The 14,941-nt window shown below is 37.5% G+C and overlaps 1 protein-coding gene across 7 annotated transcripts in view; it reads right to left on the bottom strand.

Moving 5' to 3' along the window:
• Positions 1 to 14,941, bottom strand: part of JPH1 (junctophilin 1) — an 82,880-nt gene that overhangs the window by 56,874 nt on the left and 11,065 nt on the right. Inside the window, exon 3 of one of the 7 annotated variants that reach the window (XM_066180068.1) lies at positions 5,409 to 5,561. The exons of the other annotated variants lie outside the window; for them this stretch is intronic. Within the exon in view, the coding sequence (XP_066036165.1) occupies positions 5,552 to 5,561 (10 nt within the window). The 3' untranslated portion in view covers positions 5,409 to 5,551. Of the gene's footprint in view, positions 1 to 5,408; positions 5,562 to 14,941 lie in introns of those variants that run through there. 7 annotated transcript variants of the gene reach the window in all.

The raw sequence follows: 14,941 nt of genomic DNA, 5'->3' as shown, positions 1-14,941 counted from the left end.
TTGATCACCTCTTTAACAGAAACTTTTACCAGAAATTCAACAGCTTTGGCCTTGCAGTTTAATGACGTGAATTTGCAAGAAAAGGAGGAACTCTCAAATCACCGACCTGTCTTCATAGTAAGGAATAAGAATTTCATGTCTGATATTTTTCAGAAATCCCTTAGAAAAAGGCCACACATGCAAACACATTTACATCCACTCCCAGTATCAAAACACATTTGCAGGTCACCAGTTTGATTGTTCTGGGACATTCTGTAGCAGGCCAGGTGCTAAAAAACCTTAAAATGTATTTATTGGCCTAGTAACTTTATGGATAAAATTGCCAAATCCCAAACTCTTGCACAACACAGGGACAAAGTTTGAAAACCAAGCTCGGCATAACAGAAAAAATGATTCTGCGACAGTCTTAAGGGTATCTTGCTCCGTATTTTTAAAAAAACCACTTACAAACATTCAATGTGCAATACTATTCCTGGAAAGATCACTGGGAGCTTAGACAGTCATTTGAGTAGTATCAGACCTTCAGAATGAAGAAGGCACCACCAGTCAGGACTTGCTTTCATCATGTCATGGATACTTTATACAAGCATTGCTTAGCACATAGCAGTGCCATAAGGGCACAAAAATGCATGAAGTTTCCTATTTTTTATTTATATTATCAAACAATATTCACAATACACTATCTGGTGGGAGAAGAAGCAGAAGGCACAACGTACTTCTGAAGTTTGAAAGCTGACAACTTCATATACGTTTTTATGTAAATAAAAAAAAACCCCTGGCTTTCTAAGGGTTTCAGCTGACTTACTTTGAGCATATACTAAAAAGAAAAGGTGGAGGGCTGTTTGAGCGCTTGAGCGCTATCAGCAACCCAGCAGGTGATAAACGTACATCTGGGTGCCATGTAGAAAGACGATGATAGCACAGAAAAGATGGGCAACTGTATCAGCTGTTAGTGGACTATATTCCTGTCAAATGCTGATAAGCTCTACTCATGCATTGCCTTATTTAGTCAGACTTCTTTGCTGACACACCAATGCACAGTAACAAGTGCATACAAATCCAGTACAGACCTCAGCTCCTTCTTTTACTGAGAGCATAACAAATACTAAATTGCTTCGTGTCATTTTCTAAGGCATACTGGAAAAGTCTTATTTTCTCATTTAGGAATACACACTGGTAACAAAACTGCATTCTTAATAGTACTAAATGCAGAACACAATGTAGACTGAAAGGGAATGGTCAGAAAAAACTGCAGACTTTTTCACAGTGGAGAGAAAATACAGACTTATTCTGTATTTTCAAGACTAAGAAATTTACTGGAATGTATGTGATGTTCCATGAGCCTGCCGTTTGGGAATTACTATTTTAAGAATGAGCATAGGCTAGCATAGGCTTAGCTCTCTAGCATTCAACCTGAAGATATAAATTTTTATGAACTTTTCATTTACATATATACCTTATACTATTACTGTGATAGGATAACTCTTTTCCCAAGTAACTCTAGCTACATTTATTCTAAATGACATAACGTATATGTGGAGAGAACATTTTTATTAATATTAAAAGCCAACATCTGTTACTTTCAGAACTATTTCAGTGGCCTCACACTCACAGAACTAGTAGATTAGTCATGTTTCACTGAAACTATTTAATAATAGGCTGCTGTACTACAGTGTCTTTTCAGGAAATCATCACTGCTTTAACTATTAGAACTACTGTCCATTAACTCATCTATTACAAATGTATTTACAGCATAACTGCTACTATAGAGGTAAATTAGCAGAGCACATACTGTTAAAGTGTGCATCCCTGAAGTTTTGTCATCATGTTTCACTTACTTGCTAAGCTGTAAAATCAAGTAATCTGTGATGGGTCTTTTAAGTCATTAGCGTGAATTAACAAGATTCTGCTGTATATTATTTCACTGCTACTGCCAAAAGGTGAGCTCTTGAATACAGGAGATCCAGTCAATGTCACATATTTAACTTCCTTTGGAACAATGACAATATGTTCTATTAAAACTCACTCTGCATTGGACAGTGCCATTAACTGTGTTGGCTAAAGCACTCAGTTAATATCCTGCTTTTTTTGGAGAAGGCAATATGGCTTTCAGTGCTGCAGATGAACACCAGTCTTCATCAGATTTTTATCCTCAGAGCAGGTCATCCAGACTAGGCTGCACTTTTCAAGGTATACACAGAGAGCTGGTGCACAGGCTTGACATACAACAAAAACCTGTGCTTATACACTCACCACACCCCTCTGGCTTCTCTTCATACAAGCCTAAAGGAGTACTTGTTCCCAGGTCAGGTATTTCTAACAAGGCACCCCGCTGTAACTCTTGCTGAAAGGTCACACTAAAGTTTATGTCATGCTTGGAAGGCAAACCCACAAAAACCAAGTTCTGTAGTGCATCAGATCCATTGGATGAACACCCTGCCTGTGGCCTGGGACCATATGCAGCTCACTAGGCCAACCCACCAACCCAGGGCTGGCTTTTGACTGGACAAATACCTGAGGCAGCACAGGTGGACTGCCAACTAAATTACTCTGGAAGTAGTAGCAGCCCAATCCTGATCATTACCCTTTCCAGAGCTCCTGTCTCTACCACAAGGCTGTCTGGCTGCCTCTACCAGAATTTCACAGCACATTCCACACCCGCTTCTAAAGATCCTTTAGGGAAAAGCACAGCCGGGAGCCAGCTGTCTGAATGGCTTCAACACCCTCGTCTCCTTGGAAGCCTCTGATGTACTGCACATGCAATCAGCCACCTAGCTTTCCCTGCCACTAGGTGAATGACCCATGCATCTAGCCAGGGAACTTTGGCACCACTGCCTCAATGACCTTCCAGAAAAGGGGCTGAACAAGTAAAGCTGAGGAAAACAAATCATGATTAAAACTGCTAAAACTCACTCACATAAGATGCTTTTACCTGGTTAGCTAGTACACAGAGGATCTCTGCAACACACAAGAAGCCGTACTGCAAAAAGAATAAAGAAGCAGTAACCTCTATAATCAGCTGTTTCCACGGCAAACCATGTAATTTGTTAGCCGTATTTCTTACATGTATGTAAATGCAGAAATCAGATTCATTAGTAGAGCAATAAAGCACAAAACTGTATTCCCAGTTACTATATTCTCAGTTTTCAGAGCAAACCCTTACCAGATTTCCAGAAATATGGATTTCTTCAGCAAGTGAGCTGACATGTCTTTCTAGAATAAATTCTGCCACCCCTATTCATATTGAGCTGTAACATACTCTAATCTCAGGTTTTGAGGGCAATATGCAGAACAGCACAGCATTCAGCATGAGTAACAGCAGACAGAATGTGTGCGACATATGGATTCATTACTTCATTATTTGGAAAGGGAAAAGACTGAATCTCAGAATGTACCTTCAGTTCCTCTGGAATTCATAAAAGAATTGAATTTTAGTTTTTCTGGAAATTAGGAGAATTGGACAGCATATTGAGAGCCTAAAAGCTTCCTTCAGTGGTAACTGAACTGTCTCTGTATTTGATTATCCCTTCCTGATCCAGCTGGGAACTTCTAGTATCGTGACTTAGGCCTTTCAACTGCCTGTGACTCCCAGAAAACATGCAGCTCACAAAGAGCACTGTTCCATCAGTGATATCCTCCTATCACTGGAACCAGTGGGAGTTCTGCTGTTGATGTCAGCATGGCCAACCTTTCCTATTCCACCAGCAGCCTATGTAAAGGATTAATTAAAAGCCACGAATCAGCTCACACTTCTATCCTCCAAAGCAACAGGGATGAGTAACAGGAGTAAGTAAAGTCCAAAGCCATTTGTCTGCTCTTTGATTACAAAGGGATGTTTTCTCTGCTCCTAAAGAAAGTAACATCACAGGAAGTATTTTAGTAGTAAGGTGAATGTTTTCAAATCTGGACCAGTTTTCTCCCTCTATCTACTGAGCAGCAAGCTGCACACTCCCTTCCAGCTTCATTTCAGAATTTGGCAAAGAACAGTTATGAGGAGTTGCTGATCAGAGCATGAAATGTCACCTCATTCCTTCAGAATGACAGGCACAATAAAAAAAAAAACACATTACTACTATAGTCTCACTAGAATTTTATTTCATAACTACCCTCTAGGATTAATAAAGTACAATTTAAAGTATCCTTCAGGGTCATGAAAGGGTAGGTGATTTCAAATTATAATACGAAAGCATTTGTGTATTTTCATATTAAAATCCCACAATATTATCGTCCTTCTGGTTGTCTATTTCAGATCAATTTAATAAGAAAACAATTTTCTCACATTAATGTTATGAATACACTCCTATGTTTGCAAGGATCCCCCTCTTAAAACCCTCCTGTGCTTTCACTCAGAAATACCATAACCTGAATCATGTCAGACTTTCTGTGTTTGTACTATTGAAGAATGTAGGGCTTTCACTGTAATATGCTCACTCTTGAAGTCACTGATTTAGTTACTAGATTCAACATAATGCTCTCATCTAAATTTGGGGGGTTTTGTTATAAAATTTGTGCTCATTTTCTTTGGCATATATATTAAAACGTATTTCAGCAGCAGAAAGACAGAAGAGACCAAAACAATGCCTCCATACCATTCTCTCTAGTGACTAGAAGCAATTGCATACATCACAACATCCATGGGCCATGGCTAATTATTTCCTTTTGAGAGGAAACTAGAGACCTGAAGATTAGAAATCTGTAATTTCTTTCCTGGTAAGTCGTGGGGAAAAGTGGGAGAAAAAAAATTCCCAACAAACTTGTTTATTCTTACCAGCACCATGCTTATAAAGACAGTATTACTGAAGTGAAACAGAACAACAGTGTTCCAAAAAACTTCTACATGAAATCATCTTTTCATTGCTCCTCTTATTATTAGCGAATACATTTTGTTAATAATTGCATGATCACAAGTAGACTAAGTTCCACCATTTCAGTGATTTAAAATATGTATGATGAAAAGACCCTAGAGTCTATGCAACTTAAAAGATGAGATGGAACATGTGGAGACAAATATTCCAGACAGAATGGAGTAAAAACAAATAGAAGAGCAATATGAAGTTGTCCCCTCAGAAACAACTGGTAACATTTTTGGGTATCTACTCGTACTCTACAAGAAAAATTACTGCATGCATGAAGTAATTCAGAGAAGGATCTGAAAAACCCATACATTTCTCCTACTCACTTGTAAAGAACATCATGGGTGAGAGCACAAAAAACAGGCCATGAAAAAGTTTAAACCCGTTGTGTACATACCCGTCCAGAAACAGTACAGTACCAGCTTTAAGATGATGCTGTACACTGTGGTAACTGCAGCTTTTGGCACTGAACAAAGGCCCAGTAACATGCCTCTGTCTAAAGGCATTGTTTCTGAGCAACACTGAACAAGTTAATGGGATATATCAGAGCATTTCAACAAAAGGTGCCCAATTACCTTTCAGGATGTTCTCATGCCCTTTAGCCAGCTGATTATATGTGGAGTCTTTTCCCTTAGATCCAAAGTGATTGCTCTGATGGCATCATTTCCTTTTTTCAAGCATTCAAGTTTTTTTTCTTTTCAATTAAAGCTACACAATAGAAAAACAAACAGCAGGAAAGGATGTAACTGCAGGCCAAGGTGACACTTGGTTGACCTTAGGATACAAGAAGACTTGTCTTGTCACATTCAAAAGGAACAAAACCTTTCAGCCCATCTGCAGGGAACCCGACCACAGGCAACAGCTCCACTGCAACACAACACGATCTTTTGGACACAGAGAAGTAAAATACTGCCATCAAACAAAGTTATCTCATCACCAACATTTATGATGAACACTTCAGTCAGTTATCTACATGCTTAAACTGAGCCTCTTTTTTCTTCATTCATGGCTGCAAACTGAGTTACAGCATCAACTTACTACTAGTCCTACTTGTACAGTCAAATACTGTAATAGCAAACTAGAAGATAAATCACCTTACATCTTCACAGTAAATTTAGAGGAAAATACTGGATGTATTACAAAAATTTAAATCATGTAAGGGAAGATTAACAATTTCAGTCTTGTTCTGTCCTTACAGGAGTCTCTGGGATAGATTAGCTCTAGAAAACCTTTTATTACACATGATAGAGCAAGTGCATAACAAGGTGACATTTAGTTTTAAACTGGGTCATGGTGATCAAATCTTCTCTCGCATAAATAAAGAACTTTCTAGAAAAGCTACTCATCTTATTTCAGACTACCATGGCCCTCAGCAGGGCATCTGATCTAAATTACTATTAATTTAAAAATACCCCTCTGCCAAAACAAGCAACAGACCCAAAGCAAGTATGAGACATATCACCCCGGAGTGATCAAAAAATAGAAGAAATTTATGGTATAATAGTAGCATTATTGTCGAATTTTGAAGTGAGCAGAGTTATCAAAAGCTTTCAGTAAACTCTACTTTTAACCTTTTGAATAAAGAATTTGTCTAAAAAGATACATTTGATAGTCTGAAAGAAGATCTGATGTTAATCAAAAACTTTTCTCACTTGATGTAGGTTGTAAAATGTAGATTTCTAAACTGTACCACAGCATGAGACCAGCAGACAACAGAAGTCGGATGGTTATATAATTTGGTGGTTAAGCAAAGATATTTTTAGTGCTTTGCTAATCCATCTAATGCATTTCTTTCCGAGAGAAGAAAATGCTTTATGCTGATAGCAACAGCAGGGTCAAAACATGAGGATATTGACAAGGAATTTATATCTTTGAGAAAATAAAAAATTATCTCAAATTATTTTTAACAGGATCCATTCCTAAGGAAGGTTTATCAGGGATTGGGAATGGGTGACACTTATACCTCAGTAATTGAAGAGAAGAACCAAAACAAAGAAGGAAAACTTTCACAGAAACACTTCAAATAAGAATCTCATAATGCAAAACAAGCTGGTGACACCTCAAGAGAATCAAACAAATAGAAAATTAGGTGTTTGGCAATTTCTGAGTGGCACATGGTTTATGCTATCTAGGAAGCCTGAAGCAACTTCTACTTTTCTGAGAGACTATTTTTTTTTCAAAAATGACAGCAAAGAAACCATTTCCCCTTACATTCTATTTCATATTAATCTTGAGAGGAATAAAGCATGTTTAAACTGAAAGTATGGGAATAGGACCAGCAAAGGACAACGAAAGTATTTTTATGAACAGCAAATATTTTTGAAAAAAGATGAGTTAAACCACTCCTTAGTGTGATCTGAAACAAACTACAGTGGATTTAATGTTAAAAGGTCTCAATCTACTTTAAAGTTTTATTTATTAATAGATGGAAGCGTCAATGTTGTGCACAAAATGTTTCCTCACCTGACTTGCACCTCAGCAGGCTCAATTTCTGCCTCCCTTGAAACTTCTACTTGCAAAATGAGACAACTCAGTGTCAAAGAACAGAGAAAAAGATTCAAAGGTGTGAATTAGTTTTACTAATGAAAAGACAATAAATGGTTTCAGACTCAGACAGAGAGGAAATGGTTTTAAGTTTAACAGTGAGCACATAAAAGTAGAAAATCCAAGAGGAAACTGTCACCCTAATTCTGCAAAGTGAATTTCTACGCAAAACCAGAACTATTTTCTTGAATAGATTAAGCAGTGCTAGGTTATACATCTGCCCAAACCCACATTTTCATGTACCAGCAGATTCCAGGGAAATCAGTAATCTTTTTAAAGAGAAGTATCTTTTAAAGTATCACATTAAGATACACTAAAAGCAGAACAGCATTTCTTCCATTTTCAGGGACCTTGAACAAGCAGGGTTTCTGAACACAGTTTAAGATGAGTTTTCTCAGACTGACCTATGAAGACACAGTCAGTATGTTTTTTGAACCATCAACCAAAAATGCCTTCATTCTTACACTATTATTACAAAGAGCTGATTTAATATGTTGTGAAATAGCAAATAAACGGAAGAACTTTCGCTGTGAGGAAATGAGCTCACGCATTTCACAGATGCAAGTCTTGTGCAACACCTACTCAAATACCAAGGCACACAATTCAACATTTCTGAGGACTTTTAGTAATGGTCCAAAATGTAACAGTATTCTGTACTGAAGGATTCCAGTCTGGCTTCATCCTTGCTGGAAACAGCAAAAATCTAGGTGTGCAAACAAGTGTGTGAGACTTCTGATGGTCTATCTGCACTGTATGGAGACCTTCCTGAAAGAGACACCAATTCCTTCATATGGTTCACTCACCAAGAAGGTCCACAGCCAAAGTTCATCATGTTCTATATGCAGCATGTCATCTCTCAGCAGGTAACCCACAACTTAACTGCTATACAGACTTCATTATCACTTTTATAATGGTCTGACCACAAGTGTAAGGAGCAAGTGAAGTCAAATCAAGTATATGTTACATTACAAAGATGGAACTAACAAGTGAACTGTTAAAAGCCATTTAAAGCATATCCTGATTGACTAAAATTTGAAGAAAACATCAAATCAGATTTAGCCCAAACTCCTTGGTGAATCTATTCAGAACTATAATTTTGACTAATTGGTCTCTGCATTTATTGTTCACCAAACCAGTAAAGCTAAAAGCTAAATTCTATGCACTTTAATTCTTCTGCTAAAAAAGGTTCACCCTCAGAGCTCCATCAACAATTTTTCCATCAGAAATGCATCGCATCTGTGCATGTCACAGACACAGACTTTGAGATGAAAACGTTTAGTGTCTTTTTCTGATAACAAGTACTTGTACAAAGCTCAACTATGAGCAAGTAATATAACTACATCTCTTGCAGGCAGTCTAAATTTTAGGCATACACTAATTTTTATCTGTCTCATTTCTGTCTTAAAATCAATTTCTGGAACAAGTATAAACTCTACATTAGGAAATAAAACTACATTCTTCATCGATACAGCATATACTATCAAACAGTGCTTGGGATTGTAACACATCATTATGATTTTTTTCTCATATTTCATTATCCACTGAGAATATAAAACAATATTTATACCTGTACATTACACCAATTAGAAATTGTGAATGCTGGGCAACATTAGACCTCCCAAGATAAGAATTAAGTTTTGCACAAGGGATCTAGTCACCACTGGAAGAAAGAGAAAGCCTCTTCACCAGAAACCATTGACTAACATTCCAACAGATCTGTACAATTTAAACATTTCTAAATATCACAATAAGTCACCAACTTATCTGTCCTGTTGATTTTTATGGAAATTATAAATGCCTTTCCCACCTTAATCGCTAATCTGCGGTTTCCAAAATGGAACTCTTATCTGAAGCAGAAAATGATGTTGTGAATGGTAATAAATTTAGAAACATTTAAAATACGAAAAATCATTAGATTTTCAGTAAAACTGAAAATAAGCCCTTCATCAAGATACATGAAGGTAAAGGCAGGACTGCCTACAGAGACATATGGAAAAGACACTTCTATGCTTAACGTGGCTCACCACTGCCTCTTCACAAAGCATTCTGACAACTGGCACCCATCCGGTTACAGTCTTAACTTTTGCTTATAGAACCACAGATTTGTTTAGGTGGCAAAAGACCTTTAAGATCATCAATTCCAACAGTTAATCCAACCCTGCCAAGTCCACCACTAAACCAGGTCCCTAAAGTACCACATCTACACGTCTTTTAAGCACATTCAGGGATGGTTCCCTTATTTTTCCTGAAATACGTTTTTTACCTTAGTGCTTGGCAGTATATTATTTGTTTTTAGGATATTCCAAAGATGCTTATACAACTGACATCACAAATTCCTGCAAGTGAAAGACCTTAAAAAGGGAATTTGGGCTGAACACGCACACATGCATGGACACACACATGCACACACACACACACACACACAGCCAGATCCTATGATGTCACTTCAGTTCAGCCATCACCAAGATTTCTTGGTCTTTTTTTTCCCTGTGGAAGTCAAATTTTTAACCAGCAACAGGTATGAAATCCTAGCTGCAGATAAGAACATACTAGGGCTGTGATACATGCCTGCATCTGCCCACAGGCCACCTCAACAGTGAGACTTCTGAGTCTTGCTTGTTTCCACATTTGGATTTTAAGTTCTTTTGCAAAACTAAGAGTGACACGATCCCATACTTTTATTTATGAAGTAGTCTAAAAATTCAGAGGAGAAATATCTTCGAAATTATTCACCCCAAAGCCAGAAAGGAAAGCTAAAGCAGCAGCAAAATGACCTCTCCCTCTTCTTATATATGCCAGTAACATCTGAGGCAAGAACAAAGTGGAAACGTTGCATTATAGCAGTAAGATAACTAAACAAGCCTCACCCACCTGATTCAGGCTGGTAAGAGAAAAGAGATGTAGATACCCGTCTTCTTAACCTCCTAGAACAGAAGACCTGAAAATTCACATTTAACTGATTTCATTTTAGCCAGATACTAGAAGGAAATTTCTGGCTTTTAAATGCAAATTAGTAATACCATCATTTCTCATCAATCCCTACTTTTAATGCAGTAGGACCAAAGTATAGCATTCATCACCAAAAAGTCTGGAAATAAAGATTTAAAACGAAGAAAAAGAAGAAGAGCTTAAGTGAATAAAAAATTAATTCAGAAACAGAAGATAATGGGACAGACGAAATGACTGGTTCTTCCAGCTGCGGTTTAATGCTGGATATCCACAGGGCTCAGGGCTGAGAAGCCATGTGATTCTTAAATGCCAAGGAAAAGCTGGAACAGCTAAGTGACTGAATTCATGAACGGTAGAGTCAGAGGAGTCTGAGGCACAACTGCAATGAAGGGCTGCACAAAACTCACTGGTAACTCTTAATGGCGAATGAAGTTCAATTTAAGTGTAAGAGTGATGTGCAAAGCAGTGCAACCCCAACTTTATTTATAAGTGGCCTTAAGGTGACCCTGGGAGTGAGCTCTTGGGAGACTACCTCGATTCAGCAGATCTGGGAATACTACATTTTGAGAGGACAACAGGAATAATCAATAGGTTGTTTCAGATGTCAAACACTTACATGGCCTTTAGGGAGGCAAACTTTTATGGAGAAATTTGTTCCTGGACACTAGCCACAAAGAGATTGTGCCTCTACCTCCACAGACAATGAGAGCAAAGAACTGCAGAAGAATGAGAAAGCAGATAACAAAGTGCAAATACAGGAGTACTGAAAGAGGAAGATCACAGTGAGATAGGCAAAAGAATGCAGGTCAGTGTATGCAAGTATGCACCAAAATCTGTTAAATACATAAAGCAGAAAAATGTATTAATCGCCAGAAACATGAAAAGAAGTCACAATACAAGAAGTCACAATACATATCACTGATCCATTAATATTCAAACAGTACTACTCATTGAACTACACCAGTTTTGAGAAAATGAATCAATTATTATTTGGGAAATACAGAATTAGATTAACGTAGGGGGCATGAATTAGTAATTTTATCGGATATTTTTTCTGCTGTAGTTGTTCAGTGAGAAACATCTTACTCTATGAAATACTGACTGACAATGTTACAGTTAGATGATATCAAGTTTTCTTATCTCTGAAGAAACAAGCTGGGAATGTTCTATATGAGTTGATTTAGTCTTTGAGCAAAAAAATTGAGTAAATTACTCAAGCTTCAGCTAGTACTACTGGACATATATATATGCAGTGATACTAGATACAATGGAAATACAAAATCTCTTTTTGGTCTTGAGAGTATTTTTACAGCAATCAATAACATAAATCTAATGACTTAACTGTACAGTTCATACATGACTAACCAGTCCAAATGATCCACATTTTGTTTTTTTAATGGGCATTTATTTCCATCACAGAAACTCTCCTCCATGTCAGTAGAAACAGATGCTATTTGCAGCTTAGCTTTTGAACAATTGTTGTAATACAGATCAAAACTGACATGCTGTGTAAAAACTAAGGAGAATCTGCATAACAGCTCATCCTCTGCGGCTACAAAAAAATATTAGTCTCTTTCTGTATCCCAATATCATTAAAAAAAAGCCTTCATGTTGTCACATATATCTGCTGGGCCACTACTGCAAAAATCCTCTCTGCTTCTGTATTAAGTGTTCTGGAAACTGAATAAAGAAATATTTCAAGAACGTTTATACAGTAGAAAAAGGCTTTCTTAGAAGGTTATTTCAGAAGCAGTAGTGCAGCATTGTTTCATTTATGTTCTGAAAGCACTGAATATTTCCTGTCTTGTCCTCACAATCTCCTGATTTTAAACTATTTAGAAAAGCAACTCTCAAGTAACAATTCTATGTCTAATGCAAACACATGGTAAGACAGGATCCACACCAGAACTGCATTAAAAAAACCAAAATCTCTATCAAGCTTATGGCTGTAGGTAGGCATATTTGGATATAGGTAATATGATAATTAAACACTTGAGGCTTTTTAAAATTTCAAGCTGAGGGATGGCATAGGTCTAATTTTGTATATTTTCAGCCACATAACCTTGGTGCATTAAAAACTAAGAAAGCAAAAAAATCTGTGTGGTGATGTTTATATGACTTGTGTATTTCAAACAGGTATATTATTCATTCCCCAGCAAAAAGGAAGATTATACTCTTCTACCAAGGAGTTGTTTGTGAAATCTGAGGGAATATGTGCTCCAACTCTCACAGGATTCAAAGAACACATGGTTTTCTATGAAGAATGCAGAATTAACTTCAAAATTACTATCTATAGTAGCTCAAGACCTATTTTAAGTTTTACCACAGCATTTAACTTGTTATCTTCAAACAAACTATGTAGCAAATTATTAAAAGTGATTTTGTTTTGAACCTCAGGCAGCTTTCTGTACTGAAGCAAGCAGTCTTAGATAAATACCTTTGGTATTTGTTGGATCCTATTCCTAAACACAATGTTCATATTTCAGCTATAATAAGTAAAGCATCTCCAAGGCGTGTGAGGACCAGGCTTGCAAGTGTCCAGTTTAGTTTCTCGAGTAAAGTGAGAGTGGTAGAGTCAGCTAAATCCATCATGGAAAGCTGTGTGTGGCACAAATAATTCAATGCTGTTTGGAATGACTGGCAGCTGCCTTCTAGTGCGGACACAAACTGTACTATCACATGCATGTAACTTCAGCTCTCCCTAGAAATTACAGTTTGTTCAGGTCAGGCTGAGCACACCTGTTACACAAGGCAATGAACACAACACAGAAGCTGCCTAATAAACCATCTAGTTCTGCATCCTGGCACTTCCACGTGCTCCATATGACCCCATCATGCAGCACAGCATACTGAAGCACTTACTCTGAATCAAGGTTATGAAAAATATAAGCAGTGGGTTCTCAAGTAACTGCTTTACTGTGGACATGGGTGCTCTGGGGTGGACAACTGAGCTAGAGGTGCTGCACAGCAACTTGAAGACAATGCTAAGTGCCCAAGCCCAGGGCAGCACCAGGCCAAGACTCAGGGTAAACTGGAGTTCTCTGACTCATCCTCAGCACTGAACATTACACAAGTCAGCTACTGGCACCAGGCCATGATGACTCCAAGGGAGAGCAGGGACCCAAGAAAGTCCAGGTTGTGAAAGTGGGTCCACTTCCAAACAAAATTGTTATTTTGGGTCTCCATTACAAGTCAATCCTGCTGCACCTATATCCACTTCTAACAACCCAAGACTCCTTTGGAGCCACGCAGAACAAAGCAGCCTGCTTGTGAGACAGGATCACAATCGGAGTTTCAGTAGTTTCCATTGAAAAAATAAAAGCCGAAATTTAGTTCCAGCATCTGTGGACTTGGACGCAAAAATGTTAAAAATAAAATAGAGCTGTCTAAAAAAGCTGCTCTGAAAAAGAAATCACTGCAGAAGATGCCAGATAATCCCCCTTCAGTACGCCACTTAAAAGGTCTTCCTGACTGAAGGCTTGCTAGTCACTGCGTCTGAGCACAGACAGCTAATTAACAAGGAGGAACTGCTCCATATTATTAGTAGCAAGATATTGATTTTACTGTTATCTTGTTCTCTGATCCAGTCTTTGCCAGCTCCTTTTCATCTGTTGGGCACTGCCATTTTCCCAGACTGCAAGGTCTCCAGACAGCATACTTTGTTTGTGCAGTGCCTAACACAAAGGAACCATTATGCTTCACCAAATCTCAGGTGATCATGTAATGAGAGCCCATTACAATATTGCTTTTAAGGTGGTCACAAGTTCTCATGGCATATTATGACTACAGATATACTTCACTTAAAAATCACTCAAAACTTTAATGTAATTAAAAGTATTTATCTTCTGTGAAAAAAGAAACTAAAAAAGAAGTTTAAATTCTTTAATCTGCCTGTTTTATGACCTGAAAGATCAATGAAATGTTAGGAAAGTGTCAACAAGGAGATATTTTTCTCTTTTGATTTCTTTCTCCCTTTTCCTTCACACACTATCTTCTGGTTCATACTTCTTACCCTTAGTGTATTTTTATCATGTCCCTCTGTGTCCTTGCAAAGTTTGTTTTTCTTCAGAGAGTCAACACTTAAAGAAGATCTTTTTACGGGGAGAATTAGCTGGAAAATATTTGAAGGGAGTAAAAAACCAAAAAGGCCTGGCTCTGAACACTCAATTCTGAAGACATAAAATTTACTTTTCTGAAAGAATATGGACATGAAGGGTTTTTAGTAAACAAACATCACTCCTTCTTGCTTCCAGTGCTTCATGTTTACTTACAGGACTGATGTATTTTAAACACCCAGTGACACTGAGTGTTATAAGGTAAGTTTATCTTCAAACTCTGAAAATTAATTCCAGAAACATTACAGTTTTATACTGTGCATAAGTATTGATGAAGGCAAAGTTAATAAAATACAGTACAATGAGAACTTAAGTGATTTTCATACTAGGAGAGAAGTGCTCTAATGTAATTCCAGTTTATATTGAACTGCAGAGGGATATCTCCTTTGAATAAGACATATGACAGTGATGTAAAAAGAATGTTCAAAATCCCTACAGTGAGAATTATGTGATATCCTCAAAATGAGTCTCCACTTAACT

This window comes from Chamaea fasciata, unplaced genomic scaffold (assembly GCF_029207755.1).
Source record: "Chamaea fasciata isolate MVZ Bird 193981 ecotype frontalis unplaced genomic scaffold, bChaFas1.0.hap1 SCAF_1, whole genome shotgun sequence".
In the NCBI taxonomy this organism is placed as follows: Eukaryota; Metazoa; Chordata; class Aves; order Passeriformes; family Sylviidae; genus Chamaea; species Chamaea fasciata.
Note: the sequence above shows the minus strand (reverse complement) of the source record. Positions and strands in the feature narration are given on the sequence as shown.